At 41.9% G+C, this 14,675-nt stretch overlaps 1 protein-coding gene across 14 annotated transcripts in view; it reads right to left on the bottom strand.

The window, feature by feature from the left end:
* The window catches only part of FGFR2 (fibroblast growth factor receptor 2), a 68,206-nt gene that overhangs the window by 30,848 nt on the left and 22,683 nt on the right, over window positions 1–14,675 (bottom strand). For all 14 annotated transcript variants that reach the window (XM_088520072.1, XM_010221763.2, XM_088520073.1 and 11 more), the window contains one exon: window positions 11,440–11,563. In XM_088520072.1, coding sequence (XP_088376198.1) covers window positions 11,440–11,563 — 124 coding nt within the window. The remainder of the gene's footprint in view (window positions 1–11,439; window positions 11,564–14,675) is intronic.

Raw genomic sequence — 14,675 nt, 5'->3', positions numbered from 1 at the left:
CAGAAAACTTGGGGTCAGGTGGGAGTTCGTCCTGCCACAGACGAAGGAGGGACAAGGGAAGGGAAGGATTCCGGAGATGACTGTACTGGAGCTTGCCCCCTTCACCAAGAGGTGCTGAGAATTGTCTCTCAGTAATATTTAAGCCTCCTGGACAGATAGGTCCTACAGAAGACCCTCATCTCATACATGTTGGGCATCTATTTCGTTTTGATCCTCTAGGGCCAGGGTGGCAGCGGGGATATGTGCAGGGAAGAGATGCTGCATGCCCTGAGTTGGAGGAGGACATCGGAGGGCAGGATTTGCTGCTGCTAGAGGCCCAAGTAGAGCACTTTGTGCCTGAAAAAGTGGCACTGCTGCTCCTGGAGGGCTCTGGCAGGACGAGGGGACAATAACCCGGGAAGGGGTGAGCTCCGGGGCCTGTCCAGAGGCCAAGTCTCCTTAGCAACCTGGCCGTGCCAAGGGCTGGGAAGAGCTCCGGTAATTGTCTGTCCCAACCTCCTCGTCACCCTAGGACAGACAGTTCAGGACCTTTCATGAGAGCTAAAAGCCAGAACCAAAGCCCATTGAAGCCAGCAGAAAAACCTCACATGGAATTCAATGGGCTTTGGGTAAGGCATTTTAATTCATTTCAAAAAAAAGAAAGAAAAATGAAAACTAATCTTATTTTCTCCTTTTGAATGGGCTTGTTTCCTCTCCTTGCAAATGTGTGACTCAAGTGCAGGCTAGGAAATAAAAGCTGAATAGCAAATCTAAGAATTCAAACATGAATTCTCTGAACAATGGATAGATCCTCAATTAAAAGAAAAAAAAATAGAAGAAATCAAGAAATCTCATTCTTTTCCACAGCCTCTAATTAGCCAGACACATTTATCAGAGCATTAAATACTATTTTTTTAAGTGTTACTGACTCCTAAGGAGTCATCTTGACAGCTGCCACTGCAAAGCTACAGAGGCCCCCTCAGATTATGCCTTTAAGTGAGGCATCGGTAACCAGTCGAGGTCTATAGCCCTTAACAGAAATTCTCCATCCTCAGTCATCGCTGAATATAAAATTAAGCGGTTCCAGCTGTGTCTCTGCCTAACAGCAAACACGGTCTCGCTGTGCCCTCGCCTTTTTCTGCCCTGTTTGTCACAAGTTCAGCTCCATTTGCTTATTTCGTTAGATTCTGCCTGAGCCCTGGAAGTCTTTCTGCCTCAGGTACCTTCTTGGTGGCATTATGGACTCCCTGAAAATACTGCCCATTCTCAATTACCTTTCTTCTGGATCATGCAACATCTGTTGCTTTGGAAAACTGCAAATTATCTTTAAATTATGGGTCTCTCGAAAGCCTCCTGGAGTTTTTTGAGCCAGACTGTAATTACTGCTCTTGTGTGCCTTAGCATCCCAAACTTGCAAGACTGGCTTTAAACCAATCACAGCTTTTTCTACCATACATTTGGACTGAAATGTATCCGATATTTCAGCTTCACCCAGTTTACTGTGCTCATCCCATGTTTCTGCAGTGCCAGGCCCCAGAAAGCAAGAGACATCGAGGAAGGCACTACAGCTGGAAGAACATGTTGCAAGAAGGCTTCTTCCCTGGATAAGCTTGTCAAGGAGAGCTCAAACTTCCCATAGGGCCAACACACCCCATGCTATCTCGAAGCTGAGATATCTGCTTATTCTCAGAAGTGGCATGTGGTGGGGGAGCTCAGGAGTAGCCAAGGGACACTAACGATGAACATCCCAGACAGTATATTCAGAATAAGCATTTCTGCCTGCGCAAGGCTCGCTCTACACTCACTCAACTTCTGGCATCCTGCTGAGACTGTACACATTCATACTGTTATTGCTGGCTCTGATGATGTTTTTTGGTGGTGTGGAAACATACCTCTGGGTGAGGGCATTTGCTAAAGTCACTGGACTAAGCACAGGGCATCCGTCTCTGGTCACTACCTGTTTGGGTTAGATATGGACCAGTAAAAGAAGGATAACAACTTCTTCATTAATCTTTTGCCATTCAGTTTTCCAGATGTTGGTGAAGACCTTCCCCCTTCCTATCCTGCTCTAGTAGGACAGAGGAAATAGCTCAGAGGAACAGGAGACGTAGGGGGTCACTGTCCTTCACAGAGGATCCCACTTATACCAGCTGCAAATCCAGTCTGGGTTTATGAACATCAGGGGCTGGATTAATGATTTCTCTATGAATTAATTGCTGGAGAGTTCCAGCAGCAGTCAGGGCATGAGGAATTGCAACTCAGATTTCTCGATAAATGCCACCTTATTCAAACTCATATAAAGGATCCCATTTGAAACTGCACTTGTTTTCCATACCCCTAGGTGGAGTGACATAGGAGGGGTCTAACCAAACAGATGTCAGAGTCCCCACAGGAATTTCCTCCTTCAAGGTAACTTTCTACGCACAGGCCAAGCTAAACCTTCACTTCCTCACTCCAGAAATTCGCAATTGCTGGTGGGGGCCAGTGCTCCATGAATGCCAGAAGGAAAACACTGCAGACTCCACTGTTTGCTCAGTGATGTGGAGCAGTAAGGTTGAGTGCTGGCTGCTTTTTCAGGAGACCAGACCTAACGGAGCAGGTGTAGGCACAGCGCCTCCATTAATTAATGTCATCCACTAAACGTGAGCCAGGAACTGAGTAGCTTCCACCAGCTGCATGTCAGTTTGGTTTCTCTTCTGCATAATATGAAGCACTGCACGTTGTTTACAGCCAATTCAGAAGTGCTGCTGAACTGTCATGTTCCATTTGTATATACATATATACAGAGAGCCCCCTCAAATCATCATTTCCTAGGTAATTTATATAGACCGAAGTATCATCTGTGGTAAGACAAGACAATGCTGTCTTCCAAAACTCATTGTAAAATCAAAAACGTTTTAAGGCTACAAGGAATACCAAGTCACTGTTATGAAATGTTGTGCTAAACATTAAGACCAGTAAAAGAAAAGGAAGCAGGGAACTGGCTCCACAGTGCTCCTTCCTGTCATTGAATACCACTTTCTTATAAAATCAAACATACTAACACTGTTTATTAAACAATTTTAGTTCTGAAAGTTAAAACCTTACAACAGAAAACAGAAGTAGGCAGCAAGGTACTTAGAGCAAAGCATTTAGACCATCTAACTTCTGAGTGCTACCTAAATGCCTCTCCTTAGCAAGGTTGGTTTAGTGAAAGACTGTGCCTTTTAAATCTTCACCAGAACATAACGTGTATTCAACCTCTTTGTCCCTGGCTTCATCACTGCACATTGGACCTCAGGTGTTGGCACTATTTCTTCAGCAAAGCCCCACTTAGGTTACCCCATCTGTCTCTGAATAGCTCTACCGCACAATTTCAGCTCGTTTCCCCATGTGCATTTTTGCTAATGCACATGTTCAAATAGCAGCTTTTTCTAACATAAGTTCATCTATGCACTTCTTTCTCATATGGCAGGAAAACAGGGACTGTGAAGAGCCCAAGCTACATCATCCCAGGAACCTGAAGGATTTTACAGCCAGGACAAGAGGCAGAAGTCTGAGGAACTTTCCAAATGGGATAAGGACATGAAGCATTTCCTAGGACTTCAATCTAATAATTCCCTGCAAGCCAGGGAGGAGAAATCTGTAGAGGGACTGACAACCTTGGCTTATCTCAAAGCCTGCTGGTGTCAATGAAAAGAATAGAAAACCACAACAGAACTAGTTAAAAGCTATGCTTTCAAATCACACATGTATCAGGGGGTTAAAAGAAAGAGGAACGTCTCGTAAATCAAGAACTAAGGCACACAACATGAATGTTCTTGTTTTAAAATGTGAAGTTGTCAGAGTTTCAATATTAGCCTGTCCTTTATGCAAAGCCCTGTAGTCAAGGTGCCACGGTGTGTTTTACCAGTCTCAAAGCAAAAAGGGCCATAGCAGAGATTCTTTCCATACTAATCCTGCATCATACCGTCCACAGTGCATGTAGAAGCAAATCCTCTGTATCTGTCTGAACAAAGGGGGAAAAAAAGGCCTTATTTTGATGTGGAAAAAGAGAAAACACAGGAAATAGAACAATGAGGAACTGAAATTTTGAAAAAACACCTCTAGCTTCTCACCAACAAGGGGTAACATTTTATTGTGCTAGGGAGCTCCAGAAACTGCATTAACTTTTGTGCACAGAGGTCTCATCCGGCCCCGCGGGCGCTCCCAGCACTCGGCTGTCCCTAATTCCAGCCACAGCGCGGGGGTCCCGGGGATGGGAACTGCACGGGGCTGTGGAGCAGCCTCCAAAGGCTTCCCGTGCGCCTGGCAAACGGCCTCTCCCCCACGGGGACGGCGTTCCCGGGAAGCTGCAGGGGATCCAGCCCGCTGGGGCGCCCTGCGATTCCCGAATCCACACGGCGGGCGCCAGTCCTGCTGCTGCTGCTGGGACCCGACCGCGTGTTTTTCATCCCGCAAATTTCCCTTCCTGAAAAACAGTTCTGTCCTTAAAGCAAAACGGAAAAATATTAAGTAAACCTGTAAAAGCACTTGTGCATTCCTCCACTGCTGTGCCCTTTTTATACAAGACCCTCAGTATATGGAGGAATGCAGGTGCTATCAGGAAGACTCCCATATTCCCACTGTTTCCAGCATCTCTCTGGCTCCAATCCCCCATGCTAGACACAGCTCATTTCTGCAACGTGAAATCTATATCTGTTCTAAATACTGGATCCTGGAGCACTCCTTTACTGCTCTTGAAGAGACCCTGACTGTTGCTATCGCCACCTTTGCTATTATATTTCAGATAATTCACATAAATTCACACAGAGCTTGCAAGAATGATGATGTAGAAGCTTTAATGGGAAACACTTAAGCTGGCCGCACTTGGACGTGGATTTTGTGCTAGAATGTCCTTTTCTATGTAATTTTCTATTTATCAATCTCTCTTCTGTGTCTACATTCTTGTGACATTAAGCATCCCTACCCGAATGGAGAGAACAGCAGAACTTTCATAAGAAGCACAAAATCAACACCCCAGTTCCCCCTCATTTGAGCATCTATCAATCTTTTATAGCGAACAAGACACATGCCCTCACTAAAAAACTCCTTTAAGCATGCTAGCTGTACTTGGTAATGGACAGATTTACACGTTACCCCCCTCCAGAGACCTTGAAGCACCATCGTCAGCCCTCTGGCTGAAGAGAATTGGACAGTGAGGAGGGAAAAATCATTTATTCAAATAATCATTCAAATGTAGAGTTAGGAGCTCTTTAGGAATGCCCCAAGGATTATCTTAGCAAAGCAAAGGTACAGTCTAACTGAAGTTATATTGGTCAGGAAAATCTGATCTAGTAGCAGAAACATTGTTGGAAAAAAAAAAAAAAAAAGAAAAAAAATCGTAACACTAACCAACAGAACAATATTAATCTGTAAATGCAGAATGCCAGTATTTTATTTTAACTTGGGGAGTCAAAAATTTCTACATATTCACACAAACTTTAAAGAGTAACCTGAAAATAATCATAATATTTTACATATACAGAGCACTTCACTATTCAAAAGTGTTTAACAAACTATGATTTTTAATGTGTCTTTTAAATTATAAAGAAATTAGGCTTTACTTTATTTCTGAGTTTTAATGGAGCTGCTATGGAAGCTGCACCACGGGAACCACAGTGATCCAAAAGATGACCTAATGACATAAAATCCTCAAAACCGGTCAAATACAACGAGCACTGGATTTCAAGCCACAAAACAGAGAGAGAGGAGAACACACCAACATGAAGTTTGCCAGGGCAACTTATTTTTTCTAACAGCCACAGAATGTCACATTTTACTGATTTCTCTCAACTTTGGTGCTTCCAGGTCTCTCATTCTCTTCTCTATCTCATCCCAAGACCTACCCTCAGCATTAACCCTACTGTCTGCTACTTTATTATCTTCTATCTATCTGCACAACCTGGGTCTATTTCCAGCCCCTTTCACTGTCTCATCTCTTATTTCTAGTTTTATTCCTTATTTTAATCCAATCACTCAGTGCACTTTCATCCCCTTTGAGACATTCATCCACCAAAATGAATGTCTCATCTCCCTCACCATCAATAACTAACCCATTGCAGCCATAGGGATTATCACATCGCTATTTCCTCACATGCTGCTGGACTAAGAAATGCAAAGAAGAAATGAACAACAATCTATTCATGATTACTTGTAACGCTTAAGATAATTGAAATCTGTTTTGGAAGGAAAGGAACTTCACCAATTTTCAGTGAGGAGCACAACGTTGCCGATTTTCTCAGCAACAAAAAGCTTGGGAAAGTCAAAAAACCCTCTCATTATGTGAGGATACGGCTTTGACGAGTGCCAATTGCACATTCAACACCACAGCAGCCTTGTTAGCATCTTCAGACAACTCCTGCAAATTCCTACTTGTATTTCCATGAGTAGGATACTGCATGAATTATAAGGCATGATTAAAAATGATAATAACAGAGCTGAAACAATATCCTGTTCATCATTCATCAAAAGAAAAAGAAATACCTGCCTCGGGGCTGTAATAAGACAGAAAGTGGGACAGGGAGACCGGTCCTCCCACGGAAGATTCTGCGGGAAGCATTCCAAACATGACAAATTCAGCATTCACCCAGCAGATGAAGTAATGACACTAGTATTTGTCCATAAAATGTAATTTAGCCAGACTACTCCAATGAAATCAGAAGCTTTAATGCTATAAAGCAAGGGTTTGGGAATATTTGTACCTTATTAAGGGGGAAGAAGCAAGGGAGAAGATTTAATTTTCCCTTAGCTTAGCTGAACCATCACACCGTGGGCTTTGTTTTCAACAGCAAACCTCCAGCACTAAACAATTTGCTTAATTTCTTCTCAGAGATACATTTGTTGCCCAAAGCCTAATACCAGGTGTGAAGTCCACACTCAGGCTTATCAGCACTTGAAATAAAATCTTCTCCCCTCTCAGACTACCCAAACACCTGAGGGCAGGCATCAACGTGGATTCCTTCGTGCTTTCAGCCTCTGTCTCATCATGTCCCGGGCCCCAAGCACTTGAGCAGAGATATCAAGCTAAAGCTTGTCCATGTGAAAGAGCTAGTCAACAGCTCAGAGCACATCTGCCAGAGATGCAAGTTGAGGCTTGGTTGCAATACCTACGCTTAACTCCTGCCAGACATGAGCGATGCAACATGCAAGGTATGTATTTAGTTGGTGGCGGTTCCTTTTCCCTAAAAAATAAGGCTTTGGAAACTAAGAAACATACAGGAGTTAAAACAAACTAGTTCTGAACTTTATTTTGAAGAAGCAAATCTTGGCAAAAACAAATACCAATGCATATGTTTTCATGAATTCAGAACTGACAAAATGGAAACATGTCCTAAAAAAAAAACATATATGTTTCCGTGCCATGTTTGTGGCTAAAGCCTCTGAAAACACAGGAAAATCCAAAAATAAAACTGGCTTGAAACATAAACAGAGTTGCTTCTTCATAAAGAGAGAAATACAAATAGTGAATAGGTATCAATAGTACAAAGCAATTTTCATTTTAATAATACGCTATAAACAGCATGAGAAAAATTCACTCCAAACCTCCAAGAGTTCAGGATAGAAGCCCAGCAGCGAAGCTACTCACACATGTAATTTCTGGGGCACAAGGTTTAATCTTAAGAGTCATTTTAAACAGCTCCCAGATGAGAAGTTATTCTCGCACTGTTTTCATATGAAACTACAAATTACTGTTCAGGGACAACTGCTTAGTGCTCATCTACCTCCGTGGTTCCTTCCTCCGTAATATGAGCCAAAAACATGCATACTAGGCAAAGACCAAAACACAGCTAAGCTGGGGTGCAAAGAGGCCTGTTTTAACAAAATATACTTGTCGCAAGCTGTAGGGTAAAGCTGCAAGGGTAAACAACAGGGTCTTCTCACACATTTTTGGAAGATGTGTGGTGCTATGGCAGCTGCTTAAGAAAAAGGAAAAAAACGGGTAATGTGCAGAACTTAATCTGAAACCAAACTGATCTTCGGTTTCCCTGGATGATGACATTAAATAGGACAGGAATACCTGCAATATGAATGTTCACCGACTAACCCGTTTTCGCCGTTAAAGTATAAATTCAATTAGTTACTTCCCCGCTTAAACAGAACGGCCGCTGCTGAAATTGCACTCTGATGATAATTGCAATCCAAGGGTGATCTAATTATATACGAGTCTCGGTGGCCACATTCCCACGTTGCTTCCTGCAACCCGGATTCACTACAAGACAACTGCAAAGTAGAAACCACACAGCTTTCCATTGCCCTCCCTTAAGACCGTCCGACTTCGCATGCGCTTAACAAGAACAGAGCTAGCCTATTAGTAAGCTTGCTATAAAAACCTACGTTTCTACCTGTCATTAAATACAAAAGAATAAAAAGGCACTTTGGCTGCATGTAAAATGCAGCTGACGGGTTAAACTTTTAAGGGAAAAAACGTTCTTTAATTAAAGCATTGGATTAGAACTCAAGTACCAACTTTCATTTTAGGCTCTGCCACAGGCTTACGGTGTGACCCAGGGCAAGGATCACTCAGAAACTCAGCTTTTCATCTATAGAAGGGTCCTTCTGCCAGGCTCTGTCAGGGCTTGTAAGCACTTACTGTGGGCAGTAATTACAAGTGTTGCCTTGTTCATCACATAGCTGGTAATAATTGAAGAATCTGGATAGTACTATAATAAAAAGCTAGAAATGCTACTCTTAGCTGCACAAAATCCTGACAGATGGAGTTTTGCATCCTTGCCATTTCCATCAGTGCAGCTTCACACTTTTACTCCTAAGAGGAGTTCTTCAACACAGCCTCATTTAAGTCCTTTTTGAAAAAGGAGAGTGAGGTATCAGGGTATCCCAAACCTTTAGAGAATAACGTTGTCCAACACAGAGTATCCTGGCCAACTTTACTGGATAACTCTATGGTACCACTGTAAATGCGCACAAGTATTCTGTGTTATATATAGGAGCTGCCAACAATTCGCTGCTTTTTTGTCAGTATTTCTATTCCCATTGTAAAAAATGCAGTATGACTTCTTTGCCAGGTCTGTAAATTTGAATGGGAACACGTGAGCTGAGCTGCCTATTTTAAAAGGGTTGTTGCAAGTAATTACAAGCAAAAAAATGAGAATACTTCACACCTACATTCTGACTGCAAGCTTCTCAGCACTGCTGGCTCCAGACTTCTAATTGTCAAAAGAGTTCAAGGTTTGGAAAGTTATTGGCATCGAGCAATACTGGATATTCCTAACTAGCATTGTGTCATTATTTGGCAGGATTTTTGCTGGGATAACTCCCAGATCTGTGACATAATCAGAGGGTTCTCTACATTACACCATATAGGCAATGCTCATGTTAGTATAATACATTACCATGTTTAATACCATTTGCTATTACTTGCACTTAATCAACTCTGGAACCAGTGAAACCATTGAGGAAAAGCAATTTCAGAGGCTTTCAACTGACAGTTTTCCAATGTTAAAGCACACATCTTGACCTAAAATTACGATTGAAGTTTGTAAGATGCAGCCTACATATACAATTCCCTCTAAACAAACATCTATTACACTCTATAATCCTCTGGCAACTGAAAACTCATGAGAAAAGCCTAGAAAATAAAAATAATAATAATAAAAAAAGGAGAAACAAACTTCTGTAAAAGTGCCCTAACTAAAAACAAAAAACTGTCAGAGTTTCCCTTTCTGGCCTGTCTTAATTTACTGCTTCAACAGTTTCATTCCCAACCTCCGCAGTTATGACAAGGCTCCAGCTCCACAGAATGGGCTCAGCTCCTGCACTTCCAGCCCCCTTCCAAGCTCACCCCCAACACAGTGTTTCTGGAAACACCCACAGCCAATTTAACAGCACAGTCTGGAGGGGCTCCCATTCCCATGTTTAACTATTATATTCCTTCACTCATAACATTAAATGCAAAAAGGGAGTTAAATAATTACGCATATACACCTCCAAAATGCAGGCTACGGTTTACAGCAGCACGTTGTGGGTTAAAATATCTCATAGGGTCTAATCATGAAAAGATGCTGAATATTAACCCAGCAAGAAATCAGGCCTCCTTTAGGTGCCACCAGCTGGCTACCCAGCATGTCAAATCACTAGTCACTTTTGAAAATCTTGACCTCATTATTTATTTTGCTGCCTCTCTATAGGAAAGGAACGGAGATTTAAATAAATGACATAATCCTTATTACCATTCCATTCATTCATGCAGGTCACTGCAATTTACCGCCAGGAAAAATAAACCCCTGCATAATATTCCTCAATGTAGGGCATTCAAACGGCTCAAAGCAGGAGAGGCAGCGAGGGGCTCCTGACAAATATTTGCTCAAGTGACCGCATCCTTCAAACACATTTGCTAGGAAAAACAGGCAAAAAAATTTATGGTCAACGCGAAACTGCCAGCTCGGGCCTGGGGTAGTTACAAGGAAAGGGAGCGGGGGAAAGAAGAGGGAAAAGGGATTTTTAACCAGCTTCATGGCCTTAAATGGGGCCACAAGTCGCCATCTTAAAATAGCTTGCAACATCCCAAAGCATTTTTGCTCTCAACATGGATCAATCTGAAGTATCCAGCCCCGTTATACCAGTTATGCTGACTACTCTTGGGTAGCAACACCTTTAGATCCAATAAAACTCATCCGGGCTAATCAGCAAGAGTAGGGGTGAATGAATTTGCTTCCTGAGACTTCAAGCCCTAATTCAGCTAAGCACTTAAATATATGTATAAGCCTTATTAAAGTCAACGGGATTTTGGCATTATTACTTAATCCGGTTATTAAGCATGTGCTTAATAGTCCTGCTGAATTAAGGCTCTACTGCCAATAGGAATTTTTGCAGCTTTTAAAAACTGTCCTCAGGTAAAAGACTTCACAATTTTTGTGTTCTTTAGCAGTTCCCACTAGCAGATGACAATCTAATGGAGTCAATATTAATGTCAGCTGTTCTGGTGTAAATGCAAGAGATCTCTTCTGAAACTCCAGATCTACATTAACGTCACCAAAGTCAGTATCTATTCATATTCACAACAAGATGCATAAAAAGATTATTTCAAATGTAATAGCAGCAATTTAGAGGATCACTTGATCATTCTGATAACTACAGTTATTAACATTCATGTTTATATTCACTGCACCAATAATAATTGTAAGAGTAATAAGTAAAATTGTATTAGCATTTAGTATTTGTCCTTCACAGTAAGCTCATAAGCACATCACAGCACCAAGGAATTTACAGGAGCTCACAAACATGGATATTACACCTTTGGCAAGAGACGGGGAGCTTAGTCATAGGGACATGGAATTGGCTATGCACTGAATTCCACCATCAGAATAGCCTGAAATCACCTTGAAAAATTGTGCACAATCGTTAAGCTTCATCTTGAATGTTTTACCAAAGAAACCAAGCCATTAATGAAAACCTCCTTGCATTTGAACAACTTTTGCTTACCAACAACATCAAGGTGGTACGTGTGATTGATGGATCCGTACTGGTTTTCCACGATACAGGTATAATTTCCTTTGTCAGACGGGACCACGCTCTCCATGATGAGGCTCCAGTGCTGGTTGCGAACCTGGTGGGGTTGCAATTAGAGAGGCTGAGAACTTTTCGAGCACAGTTTCACCCTCACCCATTCAAAAGAACTCTTTTCCACAGAAGTTAATCTTTTGTAATGCATTTTTAAAGCCTCTTCTGCGCTCGTTTGAGAGTTCTGGAGACTGGAATACTTTATTTATGCCTGAACAGGTATAGTATGGCTATAGCAGTGAAAGCTTTCATGCATTCTGCTATAAATTTACCTCATCCCCTAATTTGAGCACTTTAGGCCTCAGTGCACACTCAGCCCTGCAAGACTCGCGCCAATGGTGCCAATTAGCAGCAGTTGTCTTACCAGGCTTGCCTCTCAATCAACTCCAAAGTGAATTCCCACCCTCAAGATATTTCCCATCTGTCTCCAAACAATCATCCGAACACATTAACTACCCACCAGCAATATGGGATGGATATGATCCCCTAACATCAAAGTCTCCGCTCTTTTCTAATAGCTCAATTACACAGCCTGAGTTTGGGGGAAATAAAGCACAGAATTGCAATGTTTAGGATCCCTCCCACAAGCACAGAGTGGCCAGATTGCATCCTGTCATGGGAGAACCCAACTTGAAGAGCATTAAGAAAATCCTCCCTGGAGCTGAAGGCACGTGTATAAGTTCACTTCACACAACAGAACATGAAGAGGTTCTGAATCTGTCCCCATTTGAACTCAGAAGCAGCATTTGAAATGGTCTCTCAGAAAACAGGATCAGGCCCCAAACTGGAAGGATTGTAGTTCACATCCATTCTTCTCATCACAGATTGGCTCCCAAAAGAGCCTCCCTGGCTAGACATCAAACCCGTGTTTCAACAGTATATTTTTGAAAAAAGGCTCCGAAAAAGCCTAACACTACGTAGCAGTAACGTACAATTTTTTAACTGAAATGTGCATGATTTACTAAATGTTTTTGCCCAGTAATTACAATCATCCAAATGGAAAGTAGGAATTATCCCTCCTCCAGTGCAATACATGAGAAATACCTGAAGTATTTTGAGCAAATTACTGAGATGCCTTTTTTCCCCCTCCCTATTTTGTTGCCTTTTTTTTTTTTGCCAAGCCTCTCCACCAAATTTAAACCGATTTTCAGTATCTTTCCAACAATCAGTATCTTTCCAACAAGCAACTCATCTTTAATCTAAATAGCCTATATCAGAAGTGTATATAACTTCATCCCAAAAATATAGCCTGGCGTTTGTAAAACTAAGCTGGAACCAAAATGCAAATAAAGAATGGTTAGAAATCCTGCAAGGAATGTTCCATAGAAACATTCTACTTTCAAAGTATTGTATGTTTAAAAATGGCACACAATTCTATTTAATTTGAGGAACAAAATAAGAATGTCTTCAGTAAGTCGATAATTCATGAAAATTATTCATTTGGCAATGAAAAAAAAAAAAAAGGAGAAGTTTTAAATGAGTTGCAAAAGAAACCAAAATATAATTATCCACAGAAAGCAGCATAGTTCAACCATACATTTTTATTCCTCAGGCAAAGAGGCTAAATACAGGAAATCCATGAAGAAGCCATAAGTTTTTACAGTCCCTACAGAGTCAAGACCATTTCTTTGCTCTGTATTTACCCTGGCTGAATTGAAATGTGTAAAAGACGACTGCAGTGATGAAGCTTATCAAAATGCATACGTGAAAACACACACCTGTTAATGCTTAAACAGTAAAAACTGATAGAAGTGCATTTGCTTTCTGGGTGGTGTACAGAAAAGTGCGCTCCTGTGCCCTCTCCTATAGGGTTTAGTGCAGAATTTATAACCCCTTAAAACAAACAGGCAAAAATTATTATTAGGACGGACAAAAAGAATAAAAACAAAAATTAAAAAAGGTTTGGGAGTTTTGGCCTTGCTATAGGGATTTGGGTTATACCTTGAGACATTTGAGGGCTGATTTGGAAGTTCAGGGCCCACCGTTTGCCAGCGGGGAGGAATTCCGCCCGGATTCCAGGCGGGCGCTATCTGGGCAGCACCCGCAGCCCGGGGACAGGCTGCCCACAAGGCAAATTGACTCAGGGCATTCCCGAGGGAGGACAAAGTGCTCCCGGCCACTATCTGATTGCGATAAAGGGAGCACAAAGAAGAGATTTCTTAGCTGCAGGGGAGAGGGGACGGGCGGATTAATGAAAATCGCATTTTCCTTCCCTTCCTTTGTGCTGCAAGTTGGGGAAAGATTGTCTTTTCCGAGAGCGACAGAGCATATTACGTGACCTGGTAATGGCAAGGTTTGGCCCTACCTATTTCAGCTGCTCGGTTTTCCTATATAGTTTGAGCATGAAGCTCTACAGCAAATTCCACATCCAGATTCGATGCAACCCAATATAAAGAATCATCACAAACCTGACTTAACATAGACCACTATGGAAAGATTCCTTTTTTTTTTCCTGAGGATTCCTTCATTACAAGCTTGTACAGTGACGATGAGAAAAGCGTAATTCTTCTGTTTTCAGGATAATTCTGAATAAACCAAGAGTGACCTCACGCAGCCCCTCTAGCAAAAGCAGCCCCGGCAGCCTCCCAAAGCCCAGGACACCTCACTCCTTAGCAGTGGTTCACTGAAAACAAGATTTCCACCTTGCAAAAGATGGTTATCCGGAACACTGACAGAATCTGGAATATACAGCGATTCGGTGAGCAGAATGACAGTGATAAGTAAATGCTTCCAGATCACTTTGAATTCAATGTATTTATGAGCAACACAAAAACCTCATATCCACAGCTGTGTCCCCTCTCCCTTTTTTTTCTCCTTTTAGACTAAAGAGACATAAAAAGTTTTATGATTGAGAATTATAAGTATATACTTCACACATCCAGCTGGCTTTAGATGTAGACAGCTGTGCTTTCTTCTCAGAGTGCATATACACCTAGGAAATTGTACACATTTAATACCCATGGTCAAAACTTTAATTTCTACCATTGAATAGTATCACCCTGCTGCCCAAGACAAGCTGCCAGGGGCAGCACGCTGCTCCACAGGCTACTCTTCTAAACCAGAGAGATCAGGTATCTGCATCCTGCCCCGCAAGACACACATTTTCCTTCACTGCTTTCAAGAGTGATATCTGTATTTCCCCTCTATGAGATGTAAAA

The sequence above is a fragment of the Tinamus guttatus genome, unplaced genomic scaffold (genome assembly GCF_059628265.1).
Source record: "Tinamus guttatus ecotype Peru unplaced genomic scaffold, ASM5962826v1 Tinamus_guttatus_pri_ptg000079l, whole genome shotgun sequence".
In the NCBI taxonomy this organism is placed as follows: Eukaryota; Metazoa; Chordata; class Aves; order Tinamiformes; family Tinamidae; genus Tinamus; species Tinamus guttatus.
The sequence above is the reverse complement of the archived record's forward strand: the minus strand, read 5'-3'. Positions and strand labels throughout refer to the sequence as shown.